Source organism: Schistocerca piceifrons, chromosome 5, assembly GCF_021461385.2.
Source record: "Schistocerca piceifrons isolate TAMUIC-IGC-003096 chromosome 5, iqSchPice1.1, whole genome shotgun sequence".
Taxonomy (NCBI): domain Eukaryota; kingdom Metazoa; phylum Arthropoda; class Insecta; order Orthoptera; family Acrididae; genus Schistocerca; species Schistocerca piceifrons.
Window position 1 is genome coordinate 664,330,169 of NC_060142.1, and position 21,017 is coordinate 664,351,185.

The 21,017-nt window shown below is 40.6% G+C and overlaps 1 protein-coding gene across 5 annotated transcripts in view; it reads right to left on the minus strand.

Moving 5' to 3' along the window:
* LOC124798133 (alpha-N-acetylglucosaminidase) overlaps positions 1-21,017 on the minus strand; it is a 366,096-nt gene that overhangs the window by 297,424 nt on the left and 47,655 nt on the right. For all 5 annotated transcript variants that reach the window (XM_047261401.1, XM_047261398.1, XM_047261402.1 and 2 more), the window contains exons 6-8: positions 12,786-12,851; positions 7,746-7,809; positions 7,513-7,658 (exon numbers count right to left, since the gene is read on the minus strand). In XM_047261401.1, the coding sequence (XP_047117357.1) occupies positions 7,513-7,658; positions 7,746-7,809; positions 12,786-12,851 (276 nt within the window). The remainder of the gene's footprint in view (positions 1-7,512; positions 7,659-7,745; positions 7,810-12,785; positions 12,852-21,017) is intronic.

A 21,017-nucleotide genomic window follows, 5' to 3' on the forward strand; every position in this document is an offset into this window, starting at 1 on the left:
GCAATTCACACACATATAACTGCAGTCTCTGGCAGCTGAAGCCACACTGCGAGCAACAGCAGCAGCACTTCACTGCCCCCACTCCTGTCCCACTATTCCTCCCTCTCCCTGCTCTGGCCTCCTCCTTACTCCCACCCAGTTGCCACTCCCATCATGCGCTGCTGTTGCTGCATGCAGTGTGGTTTCAGCTTCCAGAGACTGCAGTCGTGTGTGTGTGTGTGTGTGTGTGTGTGTGTGTGTGTGTGTGTGTGTGTGTTTTTGACAATGGTCTTGTTGGCTGAAAGCTTATTTGTCTACATCTACATCAACAATGATTACTCTGCTATGCACTATTAAATGCCTGGCAGAGGGTTCAATGAACGACCTTCCAGCTGTCTCTCTACCGTTCCACACTCAAACGGCGCACGCGAAAAATGAGCACTTAAATTTTTCTGCCCTGATTTCCTCTTATTTTATCGTGATGATCATTTCTCCCTATGTAGGTGGGTGCCAACAGAATGTATTCGCAATCGGAGGAGAAAGCTGGTGATTAAAATTTCATGAGATGATCTCGTCACAACGAAAAACACCTCTGTTTTAATGATTGCAACTCCAATTCACTTATCATGTATGTGGCACTATCTCCCCTGTTTCGCAGTAATACAAAACGAGCCGCACTTCTTTGAACTTTTTCGATGTCATCTGTCAGTCCGACTTGATGCGGATCCCAACCACACAGCAATACTTCAGAATGGGGCGGACAAGTGTAGTGTAAGTAATCTCTTTGGTAGATCTGTTGCACCTTCTAAATGTTCTACCAATGAACCGAAGTCCTTCATTTGCTCTACCCACAATATTATCTATGTGATCATCCCAAATTAAATTATTTGTAATTGTAATCCCTAAGTATTTAGTAGAATTTACAGCCTTCAGATTTGTGTGACTTATAGCGTAATCGAAATTTGGCAGATTTCTTTTAGTACTCATGTGAAAAACTTCACACTTTTCTTTATTCAAGGTCAATTGCCACTTTTCGCACCACACAGACATAGTATCTAAATAATTTTGCAATTCGTTTTGGTCGTCTGATGACTTTACAAGACGGTAAATGACAACATCATCTGCAAATAATCTAAGAGGGCTACTCAGATTGTCTCCTACGTTGTTAATATATATCAGGAACAATAGAAGGCCTATAACACTTCCTTGGGGGAACGCCAGATATTACTTCTGTTTTACTCAATGATTTTCTGCCTATTACTACAAATTGTGACCTTTCTGACAGGAAATCACAAATACAGTTGTACAACTGAGGCCATATTCCATAGGCACACAGTTTGGTTAGAAGATGCTTGTGAGGAACAGTGTCGAAAGCCTTCTGGAAATCTAAAAATATGGAATCAATTTGACATCCCCTGTTGATAGCACTAATTTCTTCAAGAGTATAAAGAGCTAGTTGTGTTCTGCAAGAACGATATTTCCTGAGTCCTGACTACGTGTCAATAAATCGTTTTCTTCGAGGTACTTCATAATGTTCGAATACAGTATATTTTCCAAAACCCTACTGCAAAACGACATTATTGATATGGGCCTGTAATTCAGCGGATTACTCCTATTTTCCTTGTAGGGTATTGGTGTGACCTGAGCAATTTTCCAGTCTTTAGGTACGGAACTTTCTGTGAGCGAGCAGTTGTATATAATTGCTAAATATGGAGCTATAGCATCAGCATACTCTGAAAGGAACCTGACTGGTATACAATCTGGACCGGAAGCCTTGCATTTATTAAGTGATTTAAGCTGCTTTGCTACACCAAGAATATCTACTTCTACATTTCTCATCTTTGCAGTTGTTCTTGATTGGAATTTAGGAATATTTACTTTGTCTTCTTTGGTGAAGGAGTTTCGGAAAACCGTGTTTAATAACTCTGATTTAGTGGCACTGTCATCAGTGACTTCACCATTGTTATCACACAGTGAAGATATTGATCGCGTATTGCCACTGGTGTGCTTTATATATGATCAGAATCTCTTTGGGTTTTCTGCCAGATTCCGAGACAGAGTTTCAATGTGGAAATTATTAAAAGCATCTCGCATTGAAGTATGTGTTATATTTCGAACTTCTGCAAAACTTTGCCAGTGTTGGGGATTTTGCATTCTTTTAAATTCGGCGTGCTTTTTTTTTTTTTTTTTTCATTGCTTCTGCAACAGCGATCTGACACGTTTTGTTTACCATGGGGGATCAGTACCACCACTTATTAATTTATGTGGTATATATCTCTCAATTGCTGTCGATATTATCTCTTTGAAGTCATTCCACATCTTTTCTACGCTTACATGATCAGATTAGAAGGAATGGAGACTGTCTCGTAAAAAGGTGTTACGAGATTTTTATCAGCTTTTTTTCAAATAGATGTAATTTGCATCTGGTTGTGAGTGTAACGGTATTCAGCCTAGCAGCAACTGCCTTGTGATCGCTAATCCCTGTATTTGTCATGATATGATTTGTGACAGTCTTTTTGTTGTGCCTATCTGCGACTCAGCATCTCCTCTATATGATGAGTAGCAACTTTCCTTTTCATAATATTATTATATTACATCCTTGATTTTCCATTGTTTGACAACTGAAGAGAATCGTTCAATGTGATGGAAGTGAAACCCTCCAACAAATTGCAGCATATTTCAATACTGGGCCATCAACAAGTGTCAGCATGCGAATCATTCAATGAAACATCATCGATATGGGCTTTTGGTGCCAAAGGCCCACTCATGTATCCTTAATTACTGCATGACACAAAGCTTTACACATCACCTGGGCCCGTCAACACTGTCATTGGACTGTTGATAGCTGGAAACAAGTTGTCTGGTCAAACGAGTCTCGTTTCACATTGTATCGAGTGGATGGGCATGTACAGGTGTAGAGAATCATGAATCCGTGGACCCTGCATGTCAGCATGGTATTGTTCATGCTCGTGGAGGCTATGTAATGATGTGGGACATGTGCAGTTGGAGTGATATGGGACTCCTGATACGTCTAGATAGGACTGACAGGTGACACGTACATAAGCATCCAGTCTGATCACTTGCATCCACTCACGTCCATTGTGCATTCTGACAGACTTGGGAAATTCCTGCCGGATTATGCGACACCCCACGTGTCCAGAATTGCTACAGAGTGGCTCCAGGAACACTCTTCTGAATTTAAACATTTCCGCTGGCCACCAAGCTTTCCAGACATGAACATTATTGAGCAAATCTGGGATACTTTGCAACATGCTGTCCAGAAGAGATCTCCACCCTCTTGCACTCTTATGGACTTATGGGCAGCCCTGCTGGATTCATGGTGTCAGTTCCCTCCAGCACTACTTCAGACATTAGTCGAGTCCATACCACATCCTCTTGTGGCACTTCTGCAAGCTCACAGAGCCCTAGTCGATATTAGGCAGGTATACAAGTTTCTTTGGCTCTTCGGTGTAAATGTAAACCACACCAAACACTCTTCAGAGCTCCCCACTGCTCAAATTATGTCACAAACGCACAAAATCACAGTACAACAGCAAAGCACGGAAACAAAGCCAGACTGAAGCAACAGGCATGCAAGCCATTTCTGTATCGACAAAAAACCTCCGTACAGCTCAGCTCAGCAGAGCTTGGCTCAGCTGGCCATGGCCAGGCCAGTCGTTGCATTGGACTGAGTAAGGGGACAGGGTAGGGGATGCCAAAACAGCAGCAGTGGGCAGTTGCAAGGCACTGAACTGAGGTTGCTGAGTGAGTGTGGCACTGCATAAAGTCAAGTAGAAGGCAAGCAAATGCCTCTGCCCAAAAGCAAATCAGATGTCATGCCTCTCCCAGCATTTTTATGCAAGTTGCAAAAATTCATCATGTTTCCAGTTTTCCAGGATGCTGTGTTGGCGACTGAAATTAAGAAACATTTTGTGCCTTTATTTCATTCAACCATTCTTGAAACTGTGACACTTATATATCGCATTCTTGTGCACTGTACCAAGTCATTTACAAACTTGGAATGTATTTACTACAGGGGATAGAATTCACACTGCCAGAAACAAAAGAGTTTCTTAAACACTATCAACGTATCAAACATCAATTAACAATGTATCAAAGCATAATAGAAAGGTACAGAGATGGGGATACAACAGATAAGGCTCTTCCACTCAGTTAATTTACCTTTGTTGTAAGCATCAGAATGTTAAATTCATATGGGGATCAGAGAATGGGGGTGTAATTTATGATCACTGAAAACGTAAGTTTCATTGGTTTTGTTGACTTATTAACAGCATAATTTTTAAGGAAATACTGATGTGTATGTAGGTTCCAGAACCTGAAAATATTACATATGTCACTCATTGTGGAAAGTCACAACTACTGTTCACCTCAATTTTAGAATTAAACAACTGTAGACTCTGGTATAAGAATTCACTAATACCTAAATCCCTGTACAAAGTATTTCGTAAATGCTTTCTGATAAAAGAGTAATAGATTATTGAGAAATGCATCTTTTGGGGTGACTACACCTCAGAGCCTCTTAGGTGGGCTACGCCTGTTGGGCTGTGAGTTGTGTCTGGAACACTCAGTCACAGTAAGCATTGCCCATGAAAGGCATGTTATGTCAGTATTTTCATTATTAACTACATCTGTTACTTACATATTTCTTTTGCTAAACAACATTAAAAGTACTCTTTGAATGCAGGTACAATTTTCTCTCCATTGTTAGGCATTGTGGCAACTATCACATTAGCTGATGAAATGAGATGTCTACCCAATTTAAGTTCCTGTGCTGTCTTGTGTGTGTATGTGCTTGTGTGTGTGTGTGTGTGTGTGTGTGTGTGTGTGTGTGTGTGCGCGTGTGTCAACACTCCTGTTATTCAGTGAGTGGTCTTATTTACTCCTAAATCATTTACACGAACACAATTTTCATATAAAAAGGGTCAAAACACCAGTAACTAAAATAGTTACTAAATTCACAGTCAGGATCCCAACTTTAGCATCACAAAAGATTGACTAATTCATAGAGAACATTTACTATTATTTATTAAGCAATTAATTCTATCCATAATCACCAAACAATGGCTACTTAGATCTTACTCTAAGCAAAAACTAATAACAATTAGCAATTAACTATGATGCTACAGGGAGATATGAAACAGACCTACTATACATATTTGAAAGAAAAAGATGGAAACATACCCCTTAATCACACTTACTGTGCACAAAATTATTACTTAAACCATGTAAAAATTATACCATTCCATTGTGGCAGGGTGGTACAACAACCAGTTCAAATGTATTTCGTAACAAAGACTGTTTTGCTCTGAAATACTTAAACAATGCGGAGTACAGGTTGGTAAAGAACAACAAAGCAAATAAATGCCCAAGATAAAATGGTGGTTTCCATTTTTCTGACAGCATCCAATATTCAGAATACTATACACAATGTTTCTGACAAGCAAATACAAAGATTTGGCAGTAATGAATGTCAGTTCCCTAGTGTCACTATGGTCCTGGATGTAAATGTAAGTGTCTGAATAGTATGAACATCACAATGAGTATTATAAAATGACAGATGCAAAGCAATGGAAACCCCATTGTCACAGGATTTTGCAAAGTTCTTCGTGAGGCTTTCTGAAGAACAAGCTTTCAAGTGCCCCCCCCCCCCCCCCTCCACTTCATCTACTAAAGTTCCAATGATACATTAGTCATACATTCTTGATACGGTTTCACAGTGAAACAGTACTGGAGCAGTTTGTGGATCAAATGAATAGTATTCACCCCACTGCTATATTTACTGCCATTATAGAGAGGGACAGCAAGATGTCTTCTGTGCATATGCTAAGTAAGCAGAACGTAGATGTAATGTGGGGATGACAGCCAGAAAAGTGGGGTATGTGTTGCATATCAAGACCAGTGTCACAGGATGTCTCCAAGATCCGGGATTTATTACACTTCACTAGAGAGACTGTAAGTTTTTGAGTGGCTGATGTGTGTGGTGTCCACTGTGAATGTAGCAGCATTTACATTAAGACAAATAAGTTACATAATTGAGAGCTGTCCTGAACACATGATCTAGATAAAACAAAAGGCAGCCGGGAAATTTGAACTGGGTTGAACATTATCTAGAAGGCTACTGCCCTGTCCATCATCATACTTATATTCAATTATAAGAGAGGTACCCATAATTAGAGTGAACTGAATTTTTTTCTGAAATCCAAGGTATACACTTAGCAGGACATGATGACACGGAGCTGGACACCAAATAAAACAAAAACAGATGCTTGATGTTTAAAGGGAGGTGGGATTATCAATTTCAAACGTAGAGCCTGCCCTTCACACCATGTGACAACATCAGATCTGGTGGAGGACTGGAGCTACCAGAAGCTGTTTAATTTGCATTGCGTGACACACTTCAATTTGCAAAGAAACAAATGAAGCTGTGTATCAAAGACTATTAAGACTTTCAAGGTCCCAAACAAGACTATTATACGGGCTAAAAATGTCTATGACAGTGCACATATCAAGTAGCATAAATGGCTTTGCAATCAAGAATCATCAGTGAAAAACCAGGAGTGAGAAGAAGACTCTTTACTATTACCTACATTGTTTCTGATGATAATTACATTTTATAACAGAAATATTTTCATTAGCCAATGATTCTGTCTTGAAAATATTGGTTATGTTGATTATCTCCACCTGCTCATCCACAGTTTGTGAGAAACACCAGAGAAACCAGAATGCATAGAACAACAAGTTATACCTGAAAGCTTCATGTTTCATACACAACAAAACAACAACAGAGAACTAGTAGGCATGGGCACCATCACACTGTTGAGACTTGTCTTGAAATTTACAACATTTCTGCTTTACTCCCATTTTAATTTTCAATAACAGTTTGATACAATGGGTTTTACAGGTACACTAATCTCTGAGGCATCAGTATGTTATCAATGCACTTGTTCAGTACACATTACTTTCAAATACACTGCTGCTGCAGGGCGTACCAATTATGGTGGGTGATGTACAGTTGTTCACCATGTATAAAAAATGCATTACACACTTAAATTGGTCCAATGAAGGACCAGCAATAGGCCATTACTCACATCTCTGCCAGCAGATAAAGCTCATACTTTATGGAATGAGCTATTATTCTTCACCTTTATCCCCCTGCTGATGAAGGAGGTATACTATCCTGGATTTTATAATTCATTGGTTTTCTATGTCAAATGTAATAATCAGTTCTCAGAATTGACTGAACACTAAGAAACCAAGAAATAGCTGAATGGTCAAATTTTCTATTGAGTTGAATGGAGTGTGACATTCTAATAATACAATTAATTGTTCAGTAATTTAACTTCCATAAGAAAGAGAACTGTTCATTACCTTTTGTGGTAATCAATTCTATAACACAGTGGGGCCAAAGTACAAAGGGAAGACAAACATGAGTGTTCCATTTTATCAATTGGACAAATAACAATATACAAGTCTGAGTTGTGTGTGCTAGTTTTTGTGTTGCAGTGTTCTTACCAGACAGCTTTTGGATCAACAGAGGTTAGTGCTTCAAAAGTAGCAGCACTGACAGCAGAAAGATAGTCCAAGTCTCCGGAATTAGGCTCCATTTCATTGAAAGTATCACAATTGTAAATGTGATCAGTTCCATATTGGGCAATTAGCTGAAAATTTTACAAAACAGTACACTGGCTTTATTACATTAGACAAACACAGGAAAATTGATTAATTTTAATATTTCTAAAACTCACCTCTGAGATAAACATTCTTCCAACTGTTTGGTATAAAGTGTCAGTAGGGTCCAACAGGTATGGACTACAAAGCAAGAGAAACAAATATGAATTTAGTAAATGTACATCATGATGTACAGTTGTTTACCGGAACTAAGAACAACAAATAAAGGATATACATTTTACCACAGCTGCTCTACATTTGCTTCAGTTTGGTGTTCAATTCTAGCACTACATACAAATCACTGTATTTAATATAAACTGCAAGATAATGACAATCAAAAGCCAGTCTATCGCAATACATTACATTTAATCAAAACTGATCAAATCTGAGGAAATTAACAATTAGTTTATTAAGTACATGTTGTTCTTGCATTCCACTGTAATGCCAATCTTTGCTGTGCAGCCTCACAGTAAACAGTATGTAGAAATGTTTTGTGCCAAGGAAGAAATGAATGAATGTGTGGGCTCAACTGGTCCCCAATTTTGAAGCTGATGGCCACCAGCTGAACATGTACGGTAGGTACACAAATATGAAGCACTAGTCTCATTTAATTTGTGTCAGACCACATGTACAACACTTACTCATGGAGCATGAAACACAAATCTAGTACCGGTAAACTGTTTTTGTACTGTAAGCAGTCTCACTTCTTATACAGGGTGTTACAAAAAGGTACGGCCAAACTTCCAGGAAACATTCCTCACACACAAATAAAGAAAAGATGTTATGTGGACATGTGTCTGGAAACACTTAATTTCCATGTTAGAGCTCATTTTAGTTTCGTCAGTATGTACTGTACTTCCTCAATTCATGCCAGTTGGCCAGTGCCAGTGCAGGTAGTGTTGACTTCAGTGCTTGTGTTGACATGCGACTCATTGCTCTACAGTACTAGCATTAAGCACATCAGTACGTAGCATCAACATGTTTATTGTTCATCATGAACGTGGTTTTGCAGTCAGTGCAGTGTTTACAAATGCGGAGTTGGCAGATGCCCATTTGAAATATGGATTAGCACGGGGCAATAGCCGTGGCGCGGTACTTTTGTATCGAGACAGATTTCCAGAACGAAGGTGTCCCGACAGGAAGACGTTCGAAGCAATTGATCGGCGTCTTAAGGAGCACGTAACATTCCAGCCTATGACTCGCGACTGGGGAAGACCTAGAACGACGAGGACACCTGCAATGGACGAGGCAATTCTTCGTGCAGTTGACGATAACCGTAATGTCAGCATCAGAGAAGTTGCTGCTGTACAAGGTAACATTGACCACGTCACTGTATGGAGAGTGCTACGGGAGAACTAGTTGTTTCCGTACCATGTACAGCGTGTGCAGGCACTATCAGCAGCAGATTGGCCTCCACGGGTACACTTCTGCGAATGGTTCATCCAACAATGTGTAAATCCTCATTTCAGTGCAAATGTTCTCTTTACGGATGAGGCTTCATTCCAACGTGATTAAATTGTAAATTTTCACAATCAACATGTGTGGGCTGACGAGAATCTGTACGCAATTGTGCAATCGCATCATCAACACAGATTTTCTGTGAACATTTGGGCAGGCATTGTTGGTGATGTCTTGATTGGGCCCCATGTTCTTCCACCTACGCTCAATAGAGCACGTTATCATAATTTCATACGGGATACTCTACCTGTGCTGCTAGAACGTGTGCCTTTACAAGTATGACACAACATGTGGTTCATGCACGATGGAGCTCCTGCACATTTCAGTCGAAGTGTTCGTACGCTTCTCACCAACAGATTCGGTGACCAATGGATTGGTAGAGGCGGACCAATTCCATGGCCTCTACGCTCACCTGTCCTCAACCCTCTTGACTTTCATTTATGGGGGCATTTGAAAACTCTTGTCTATGCAACCCCAGTACCAAATGTAGAGACTCTTCGTGCTCGTATTGTGGACGGCTGTGATACAATACGCCATTCTCCAGGGCTGCATCAGCGCATCAGGGATTCCATGCGACAGACGGTGGATGCATGTATCCTCGCTAACAGAGGACATTTTGAACATTTCCTATAGCAAAGTGTTTGAAGTCACGCTGGTACGTTCTGTTGCTGTGTGTTTCCATTCCATGATTAATGTGATTTGAAGAGAAGTAAAAAAAATGAGCTCTAACATGGAAAGTAAGCGTTTCCAGACACATGTCCACATAACATATTTTCTTTCTTTGTGTGTGAGGAATGTTTCCTGAAAGTTTGGCCATACCTTTTTGTAACACCCTGTATATTGGGGTAACACTCATTTATTTAATGTTGTAAAGAACACAATTAAAACCTTCCAGAACACACTAGAAAATGGGATTCCATTCCATTCTCCTTATACCACAATGACATAAACCATGACTTACAAACAATACAGCCCAACAAAACAGATTTTCATGGACCTTCAGCATGCCTAAGGTGAAACAGGATCACAATTTTTTTCTTTATTGAAAGAAATGGTTGGAATTCCATCATATGTTGCATTAAGAAGTATACTTAATTAATTAGGTGATGACTAGTTTTGGTCATTGTGTCTATTCTCAAACCACCCTATAAAAACTAAGTTACAGCAGACATTATAATAACTATACCGATGAAACATGAATACTGGTGGTAGTTCCAGTTGTAATAGTTTACATGAAAGGTTACATACCTTATTCATAAGTACAATCCAGCTGGGAATGCAGATAGTTTAACATGCAATAGGCAAGTTTACAGTGAACAGCATGAAGACAACTGACACTACCAGGCATGGCATTATATTTTACACATTTCATTATTAGTTTAATGGATTTTGGGTCAATCACAGCTAATCGGTGGTTAAAGTTTATTTTATTTTGTCATTGTCTAACTCATAATGTTAACATTACAGTATCATAACTTTTGGATTAGACAATAAATATTTCCTCCTATGCCCACAATGCTACCAGTGGCCTCTGACACTATCACCTGGTAAGAGCTGGTGTCTTCCAGCATCAGTTCATTTGGTGCCGTTCACTGCAAACTTGCCTGCTGTATGTTATACTACCTGCATTGCCGTTTGGACTATCTGTTATGGCTGTTCCAAACATACATACCTGACCTTATTTCAGTTAGTTACGAAGACTGTAAACCTCTAATGTAACCTACTGTAACTGGAACTACTGCCAATATTCATGCCTTATTGTTATACCGTGTTTACTGGATAAGACAAGTTTTCCCCCCCAATTCATTATTCGAAAAATACAGTCATCTTATATTTGCAGATTAAACTATTGATGCTGAGGTCAACCTTTTTACTTGTTTAATAGATTAATATTACAGATGAAGCTTTGGCTGGTGAGTGTTTGTACAAATTTATTTTTAAGAATTCCAAAGGGTAGGGCTCAGCAAACAGTACTTTTGTTTGAATAGGCTCAAGATTTTCTGATGTGCTGAAGTGCTTGATAAGGTATCAACCTTACTTGAAGATTCACTTGACTTGACACACAACCTAGGGCAACGGATATGCAGTAAACTAAAAAATGGCCACTACACCAGTCTACTGTCCTGCTAAAAAACTGAAAATTTTGTCAAACACAGGATGAAATAGCATTAAATTCTATCAACTTACAAACTTCTGTTGCATCTGAATGGGTCTCCAATAAAAGTTCTCATTCATGTATGGATATTGTACACTTATACATCTATGCTGCTTTTGAAGTAAAGGTAACAGTCAAAGATGGAAATGTTGTCCTCCAGAAACCATTATCTGATTCTGAACCCAATTCTCGATTTAAAATTTGGTTATGAAAAACTAATGACCTATGCAGTAAAATGATATATTCAGTCGCTATTCCCGTATTAGAATACCAAGGGAAAACATTACCAGCTTTAGAACACGATAGTGACATGCAGATGAAACAAGAAAGAAAATTAATCCAGAATTAAATGTCTAACAAACGAAACAAATCCCATTAAACTGACAGCAACTGTTATCACAGGAATAAATTACAGCAAAAAGAACTGTTGTGGAGACAGTACCAACAGAAGTCACTCGATAGTGGGACGAGTAAAAGCTTGGGAATTGGACTGACTCATGATTGCAATCTTTTATTTATGTATTAGTTACTGTTACATGTGACCTGCATCCTAGAAGATATTGGCATCTGTGTTTCACTGTTGCTCAAGCACAGCACTACACAAACGGAATGGAGGGTGAACAGTGACACTAGCTTGGCTGAGAACTATAATGAGTGTGCAGAGGGGAGTGATAAGGGGGCAGCAAATTCCATCATGCTGCCACCCATAGGAATCTATACTATGTACTTTGGCTTTTTATGAGCATCTATCGTGTTTAAACTGCAGTTTGCGTGAAACCATTTGCACTCAGAATCCAACCGAGTATAAAATTGGGCAAATATTGAACTAAAGTGACTCAAATGTTTGAATATCTATGCTGTTGAATTGATCTACTGAATAGCAAGCAATTAAGGTCTAAGTAAACATTATTAGTTTGCTTCTTCAGGACTTGTGGAAAAGAGGGGTGAGGGGAGAGGGGGGGGAGGGGGCAGGGTGGAGGGGAGGGGAGGGGAGAGGGGGAGGAGGGGGGAGGGAGGGGGAGGGAGGGAGTTATCTGAACTCACATGGTACCTGGTTTGCCAATTTCTCAATCCCGAGCAATATTTATAATGTAACATGCCACAGTCTTGCATTTGAATTGATGCTCACACACATCACACACATACTGCATAATTAATAATGCTACCATCCATGTTTACTTCATATAACAGATTGTGTCCAACAGGCATACAAGGTTCCAGGTACATTTCTCATTTTTTAGTTCAGAACTGAAATTCCTAACCATATGCATTCATATGTGAATGTTACCAAGTGAAATGGACATTTTAACTCAATTTAGCTAGCTTATTTTCATGTCATATGTAATTTCCCCAAATATGTGAGAAAACCTAATATGGGAGAGGAATGAAAAACACTCCTGATAGCGCTGCAATGTGTAAATGTAAACACTTGTATACACAGTTCAGCAAATCGAACAGCTCTACTGCATACATTCATTAAGAATGTAATATGCAGATACTTTACCAGCAATATTCTTCAGGGAAGTTGTTCCATTTCTTCATCATAGTCATATTCACATCTGGAAATAATCTGAAATGAAAATAAAATAGCAGTAATAAGAATGAGTCATCACTACATCTACATTTACACTCTGTAAGCGACCTGACAGTGTGGCGGAGGGCAATTCTGATACCGATATCTTCCCCCCATCCCCCACCTGTTTCTTGGGAATGAGGCGTGAGAAGAACGATTGTCAGTAAACCAAATGTCAACTCCATATACAATAGTTATTTGCTACTAGAATACAAGGCTTGTCAACACCTCGACGGGAGAAACATACTTTCATATTCCATTAACAATGACATGGAGAACAAGCTCGGAGCAAGAGTTTAATCTACTACCCTTTCTAAATGCTATTTCCTACAAACGATCTTTACCCATCCTTCATGACATTTCTCTACATTTTCTTGGACAGGCATATTTCTCATAAATGCCACTCAGTGCATTAATATTTACAAGAAATGTTTAAATATCTATATTGCTGAATTGATCCATTCAGTGGCAAGTGATTATTTTAAGTCTATGTAAACATTATCAGTTTGCTTCTTCAGACATCATGGAAAAAGAGAAAGAGAAAGAAAGAGAGAGGGAGAGAGAGAAGATCCTAAAAATATCCATACAGCAGCTAAGGAAATGACTACACCTAACAAACTGTTTCAATAACCCTCCTAATAACAGTCATCCTGAAATTCTGAGGTGGGAACTGGCATTACAAACACTGTTATGTCTCATCCTATTGCTCTATTAAAACTAATTCTGTCTTACTTCATAGCTGCTCTCATTCCTCTTCCACTATTTTCTTTTCCTCTGATTACTATATTCTCTCTTCTTCACTGCTGTCTTCTCTTTCTATCTCAATGCCTGCATTGTCACGAGGTGTGTGTGTGTGTGTGTGTGTGTGTGTGTGTGTGTGTGTGTGTGTGTATATGTGCATGCACATGTGCGCTCAATGGGGGAAGTGGGATGGGCAGCAGAAATATGTTTAAGTAAACTTTTAATCTATATCTCCATGTGATTAATACCTCAACCATATCTACTGACTAACAACAAAGGAATGCCATATCATTATGCAATATCACCCTTCATGTTCCATCTTATCATGCTTTGACATGAGGAATATCCCAATCAATATCCTTCCAGCAGCATTCAACCACCCGGCCAACCTTCACAATATCCTGGTCCATCCATTTGCCACTTTCTACTTCCAATTCATGACAACATGGGTCACATTTGGCATATGGAATTCTGATAGGGTGAAACTCACCTGGACTTAAGACTGTATTTAAATGCCAAAAAAAGGCCATAAGATGCACTGCAGAATGCACACCAATCGAATGATGCAGACATTACATCAAAAACTTTTAACATTAAGACAGTCCCTAGTTTATATTTGCTAGTACACACAAAAGAAAACCTGAATAAATTTGACCTTATAATGTCAATACACTAGTATGACACGAGAAACAGAAATGCAACTAACAAGCCATATGTCACACCAGCAAAGGTCCACAACAGCTACATATATCTTGGTCTCACATATTTTAAAAAACTATCTAAAAATGATCACTTAGTGCTCCAGAATAAATTTAAAAGTGCTATAACAAAATGGGTAAAAAGTAAACGTTTTTATACAATGAAGAAATCTGGAGAATGTATAACAGATGACTCGTTAAGGCAAAATGAAAAGACACACTTTAGTTTTCAGCCACAGCCTACATCAGAAAATGAAATACACATTAATTCACATAAACGTGTAAACCTCAGACACATGACTGCCATCTCCAGCAGCTCGGACTGGAACGCAGCTGTCACATAGAATGGAAGCAGCAAACTGGAGGGGACAGGAAAGGGGCAGGTATAGCAGCGTAGAACAGGAGGGAGAAAAGAGCGCTGTCTAGCAGGGCATGCAGGGACTAAACTGTCAACAGGCGTAACACCAGGAGGCTGTGAGGCAGGGAGATGCGTAGGGGGGAGGGAGGGAGATGGGGTGCGCAAAAAAAGAGGAGGGGTGGGGAAGGGGAAAGACGGGCGAGTGTGATAACAGAGAGCGGGGGGGGGGGGAGATGGGGTGCGCAAAAAAAGAGGAGGGGTGGGGAAGGGGAAAGACGGGCGAGTGTGATAACAGAGAGCGAAACAGAAAGAGGGTGAGGAAATGAGAATAGGGAGGATATAATGGGACAGAGGGTGTGAGGGGAAATGGAATGGGAGATCTGTTTGCAACTAAAACCCAATCCACGAATGACGGCTGTTAGCACAGGCTGAAAAACACATCAAAACTGCAAGTTCTAAGTGACAGTTGCAATATGTGTAAACATGTGTTTTGCGCTTGATGAAAGCATGTACCCTGCATATTATGTCTCTTGTTTACTTGTGTAAAATTTGTTGCTTGCTACCACCATCATCCACAACAACTCAAAAGAAATGGAATTAAAATTCATGAAGTAACCCACAACAATAACATTTAATGCTCACATTGGGTACTACATTTACAGCAGAGCGCTCAAAACACTACTGAACATACATGGGGTGCCGTAAAAATGCATGACATAGTTACACAGAACAATCCTAAAGTCAACCACCATCGTTTGTGACTCCAGCTGCAGGTCTGGGGGATAGTGCCTTCCTGTGAAGACCTTGATGAAGACCCTCAGCACACTGGACAAAGGAGTTCTTGTCACTTCAGACACGCCACCACTGAGTGGCCAGGTTCTATGGGAGGGATTTTTTGGTGTGGGAGAGATGACAGCTGTCGAAATGCAGGTACTGTTGGCGGTTGCTGGATTTAATGCGTACAGAAGTGTGGCTGGACCCATACCACCTTACTAATTTTATCCTAACCCCCCATAACTACTACTTCTTTGAATGGAAAGTATACAAACACATTTGCGACACAACTGTGGGCACCTGCATGGCACCCTCCTATGCCGACCTGTTTATGGGCTATCTACAGGAAACCTTCCTAGCCTCTCAAAACACCAAACCTCTAGTCTGGTTCAGGTTCAATGATGATATCTTCATGATCTGGACTCAGGGCCAAGACACCCTTCCCAACTTCAACACTTTCTCTCCAATCTGCTTCACCTGGTCCTCCGTAACCCAGCATGCCATCTTCCTGGACGTTGGCCTCCTCCTCTCCGATGTCTCCATCCACACCTCTGTCCACATTAAGCCCCCCAACATTACCTGTATTTCGACAGCTGTCATCCCTCCCATACAAGTGTTTTGCAGAATGGAGGACAGTGTATTTGCAGCAACAAGAACTTGCCCAATATGCTGAGGATCTCACCAAGCACTATCCTACAGACCTAGCCCACTAACAGCTCTCTCATGCCATTTCCCCTCACATCCATAATTCTCCCAGCAATCTCAACCTAGGTGCACAACCTGCACAATCCAGCCACACAGAACTTCCTATTCCAGTTCGGTCACAGGCTCATTCCTACTCAACACAGGCTGGGCCATCTGTAAAAGCACCATGTCATTTACGAGCTCTGTTGCAATCATTTCAGTTTTTTATATTGGTATGACTACCAACAAGCTGCCCACCAGGACAAACGGCCACTGCCAAACTGTGGCCAATGGCAAAATAGACTACCCTGAGGCAAAACATGCAGCTGAACATAACATGCTTTATTTCAATGGCTGTTTCACTACCCAAACCACCTGGATCCTCCCTCTATCAGCCGCTTTTCTGAACTGCGCAGATGGAAGTTATCTTTATAACACATTCTCCGCTCCTGAAATTATCCCAGCCTCAAACTACAGTAAACTAATGCCTGCACGCCCTTCACCCAACAGTTCTCACCCCCTCCGCCCTATCACCTCCTTCCTATTCTAGTTCCTTCACACTCTTTCTGTGCCACCCTCTGCCAACATACCCACCTGTCTTTCCCCTTCCCAACTCCACTTCTTTTTCACGCCCCGTTTCCCCCCCTCCCTGCCTGACAGAATCCCAACGCTGCACCTGTTGGCAGTCTAGTCCCTCCACAGTCTGCCATACATGCTCATCTCTCCCCTCACCAATACCTTGCTATCCCTTCCCCTTCCCCACTCCCTCCAGACAGCTGCTTTCATTCTACATGACAGCTACATTCTGGTCTGAGTTGCCTGAGATCACAGTTATGTGTCCCTGAGGCCTTCTTGTACTGCTGAATGTGTGCGTGTTTACTTTTCTAATGAAGGCTTTTGCTGAAAGCTTATGAGTAAGTCAGAAATGAAAGGCACACTCTTTCTGTGCCACCCTCTGCCAACATACCCACCTGTCTTTCCCCTTCCCAACTCCACTCCTTTTTCACGCCCCGTTTTCCCCCCTCCCTGCCTCACAGCATCCCAACGCTGCACCTGTTGGCAGTCTAGTCCCTCCACAGTCTGCCACACATGCTCATCTCTCCCCTCACCAATACCCTGCTATCCCTTCCCCTTCCCCACTCGCTCCAGACAGCTGCTTTCATTCTACATGACAGCTACATTCCGGTCCGAGTTGCCGGAGATCACGGTTATGTGTCCCTGAGGGCCTTCTTGTACTACTGAATGTGTGCGTGTTTACTTTTCTAATGAAGGCTTTTGCTGAAAGCTTATGAGTAAGTCAGAAATGAAAGGCACTAATCTGCTTTTGTTCTACAATTTTACTTTTTCGTGTTAACAGATTTTCAGCTTACAAGGCCATCTTCAGATACTTATGTGTAATGTCTTTTCATTGTGTCTCACTCCAATTTAACGCATCACCTTTATGGAAAATAGCAATTTATCTTTCCCTTATATTGTTGATTTTCCAGCTTGGAGTTTCCATTGTTTGATTTTTAATAGATGACTTGGAGTTTTGATGTGGGTGTATACAAAATAACAAACTGTAATACTTTATGAAGTTACCAGTGTGATATGTTGATTCATTGTGGCACAATGTATTAGATTTGCAAACAATGGTCAGTCTCCAAAACAATGTGCTTTCCTTAAGTTGTAACTTACATTATAGCCTTCTTCTAACATCTGGCAAGGATCAAGTATACCGTAATGTAGTAACTGTACACATACACAAAAATTACATGACAACACACATCCCATGTACATACGTTTTAAGGTGAATAAATATTTTATTCTATTACATTCTATACACATATGTGAGACACACCCAGGTAAACAACCCACTGCTGACAAAAATAGGACTATTTTTTTTCTTTAATTACAAAAAAACCAAGACATTACAGCTGCTAGCACACATGCAACTGGCACCACAACAATAGTTAAACTGCACAATAAACTTAAACTGCACTACAAACTACTACCTAACCAACTCTACTGTAGTGCTGCCACAATTTTTTGAATATTCTATGGAAACACAGCAGTGCAACATTGCAGAAGCCATAGGCAACTGATGAGCAGAGGATGGCAGCATATTGCTTACTGCAACAGAGCTGTTTACGCATTGCACCATGAACTTGTCAGCATAACAGAAAGCAAGGATCTTACAGAAAGGACCAAGCAGTTTCACCAGAGCAGGCCATGGAAATGTTGTCAGGAATACAACAAAAAGTGGCACTTAGGCACAACAAATGAGCCACTATCTCATATAAATAGCTGTGACATTCTAGCACAGATACTGATAGCCTGGCAGACTGACTGCCACAAGCGGGACATGCCCAGCATGGCTGTGCCAGGGGTCAACAAGCAACACCATGAGCCTGACCAGCTGCTACCATGGCACATCTACTGGCATAGAGCCCTCCCACTACTTGATGTTGCTCCACTAGTGGGCCACTTCAGGTTCAACCCAGCAGCAGTTAAACTCCTGCTCACCCTTCTACACTGGTGTGGCAATCTTGTGTCACCGTTTGTAGAGGCAGGACTTCCTATCAGGAAGGAACTGCAAGTGTTCCAGTCATCACCTGCACTGCTGACAACACTTGTGCAGGCTTCGGCATGCCTAATTGGGATGCATGTCGCTACCAGGCTGCATACTTCAGCATTCCAAGGTGCACTTGTCAGGACCTGCTGACTGGTTGAGAGTCAAAACAGCGTCACAGATGTCTACTTTGTCACATGCCACGAGGGACATGGCCACCATACCATGGCATATGAGTGTAGTTGCACGAGTTGCAATGAAGTAATTGACCCGATGTGTTTTAACTAGCTGCCGCAGGCCTGTGTCCTCACCTCAACCACCTACTGCCAACCATCCTGCGCAGAAGTGACCTGTCAACCCTGAGTCAACTTCATTACTTTACACATTAAGCCCATGTCCTATACAAGCTTGAAGAAATTGATTTATGGTAGGAAATCCACATATAATTAAAAATTATGGCAAAGGTTTAAGTCAGAAAAACAATGTTCACTGGGTGTACTGAACTAGATGAGACATTCAACAAATAAATTCTGTTTTTGTACAAAAAATCATTTAATAAAAGTTTCTGATTTTTCAATCAACTATCATTCATATTTCAGTATCTCTTCTGAATGCAGAGATGATGTTTGATCACTATGTATAGTGTTTCAAAACAGTGAACTGATATTAAAATGTTCTTTAAAAGGTAGAAACACCTATCCACATTACTTACAAGAGTAATATTCAAAAACTTAACCACACATAATATCAAGTAATTTCACCCATTGCAGTTTACAAATAGTAATATACAGAATGAGATTTTCACTCTGCAGCAGAGTGTGGGCTGATATGAAACTTCCTGGCAGATTAAAACTGTGTGCCGGACCGAGACTTGAGGCAAAGGTCCCGAGTTCGAGTCTCGGTCCGACACACAGTTTTAATCTGCCACGAAGTTTCAGTAATACAAATTTTATAAAAAAACAATCAGCACCAATTAGGAAAATTAATCATTGTTTAATAGGCAGAATTTACAGCTTGCACATTTTACAGATTTTCCTGTTGTTGTGCACTCATATTTCTCGTATTTTAGATATTCTTGAAAACCTCAGTGATATGTTTGATCACGGAAAATGAATCCTTGATGCAATGCATCATTTCGTAAGTGATTTGTAAGAGTAGTTTCCTTTTTGTCAACTTCTTTGCATTCTAACTGGGATCTACTGAAGGCCACAAAACATAGTCATCAGTCGCTGATTTGTCTTCTGTTCACAAGTATAAATATTTGTTAGCTGATAGCATGTCCAAAATATTCCTGTAGTTCTATTGTAATCTAAAATCACTTCTAGATTACTGTCATCTCTATTGCTAATTTGGTCACTGTGCACAAAAGTATGACCTTTTTTTTTCAGGGTGTAACTCAATACAACAGTGTTACTTGTGAAGTCAAATAAACGATAAATTTCACAGTTGGTTATTTGCTGCAGAAGTCTGGTTTAGCTTACTGTGTGTTTCTTGATAGTCTCATTTTCCTTTTTAGTACCTGCTGTCCTAAAGTGTAAGACATAAAAAAGTTGTCGCAATCTGCACTCTGATCTCTTACTTCGCTGATGAAATCAAGAACAACTCTCATACCTCTTTTTTTCTGGTTATGTTCCAGTTGCTTTGCTTGCATAAATTTGTGTTTTCAGTACATATGAAACATCACTGTAGCAATATGTTCATTTTTATCCCATGTTTTACTGATTTACTTGAAATTCATTGTCTAACTAGGCACTGACTTCATTTGTGCAATAACAGTCAAGTTTGGTCCAGGAATATATAATTTGGAAATTACTTCTACGCACTTTTCTCAAATAATAAAACTTGGGTGATTTTGTCAGTACATCACCTTTGTAACTGAATGAACTGTAGCAGTGTTTGAAGCCAAGGGCGGAGCATCAGGAACCAAGCCACCACCACCACCACCACCACCACCACCACCATCTGCTGGGGACAGTGACCTGCCAAAGTTGCAACCCTTTGCCGTGCACCTGCTTCCGCATCAACTTCCTTACATGGGACAGTGCCCAGTGACCAGCCTCTGGGAGGCCACTTCGGTTTGACCAACTTCTGCACAATGACAGCCCCTTTGGTCATTGCCTCTGTTCCAGAACATTATGGTGTGACACACAAGCACAGGTACTTCTGCAAAGTCAGCCAGGTCAGTTGCATTCAAACCCTTCCCAGGCCAGCCATCATTGTCAAACAGGTTGGCAGCAATGTGATAAGCAGTCTGTGCTGGTTAACACTGTACTGATAATACTCCCATCACTACCATCGCTAGGCCTCAAATCTCTGTCCTCAGCCCGACCACCAAGGCATTTGGGCACCTCAGCTCT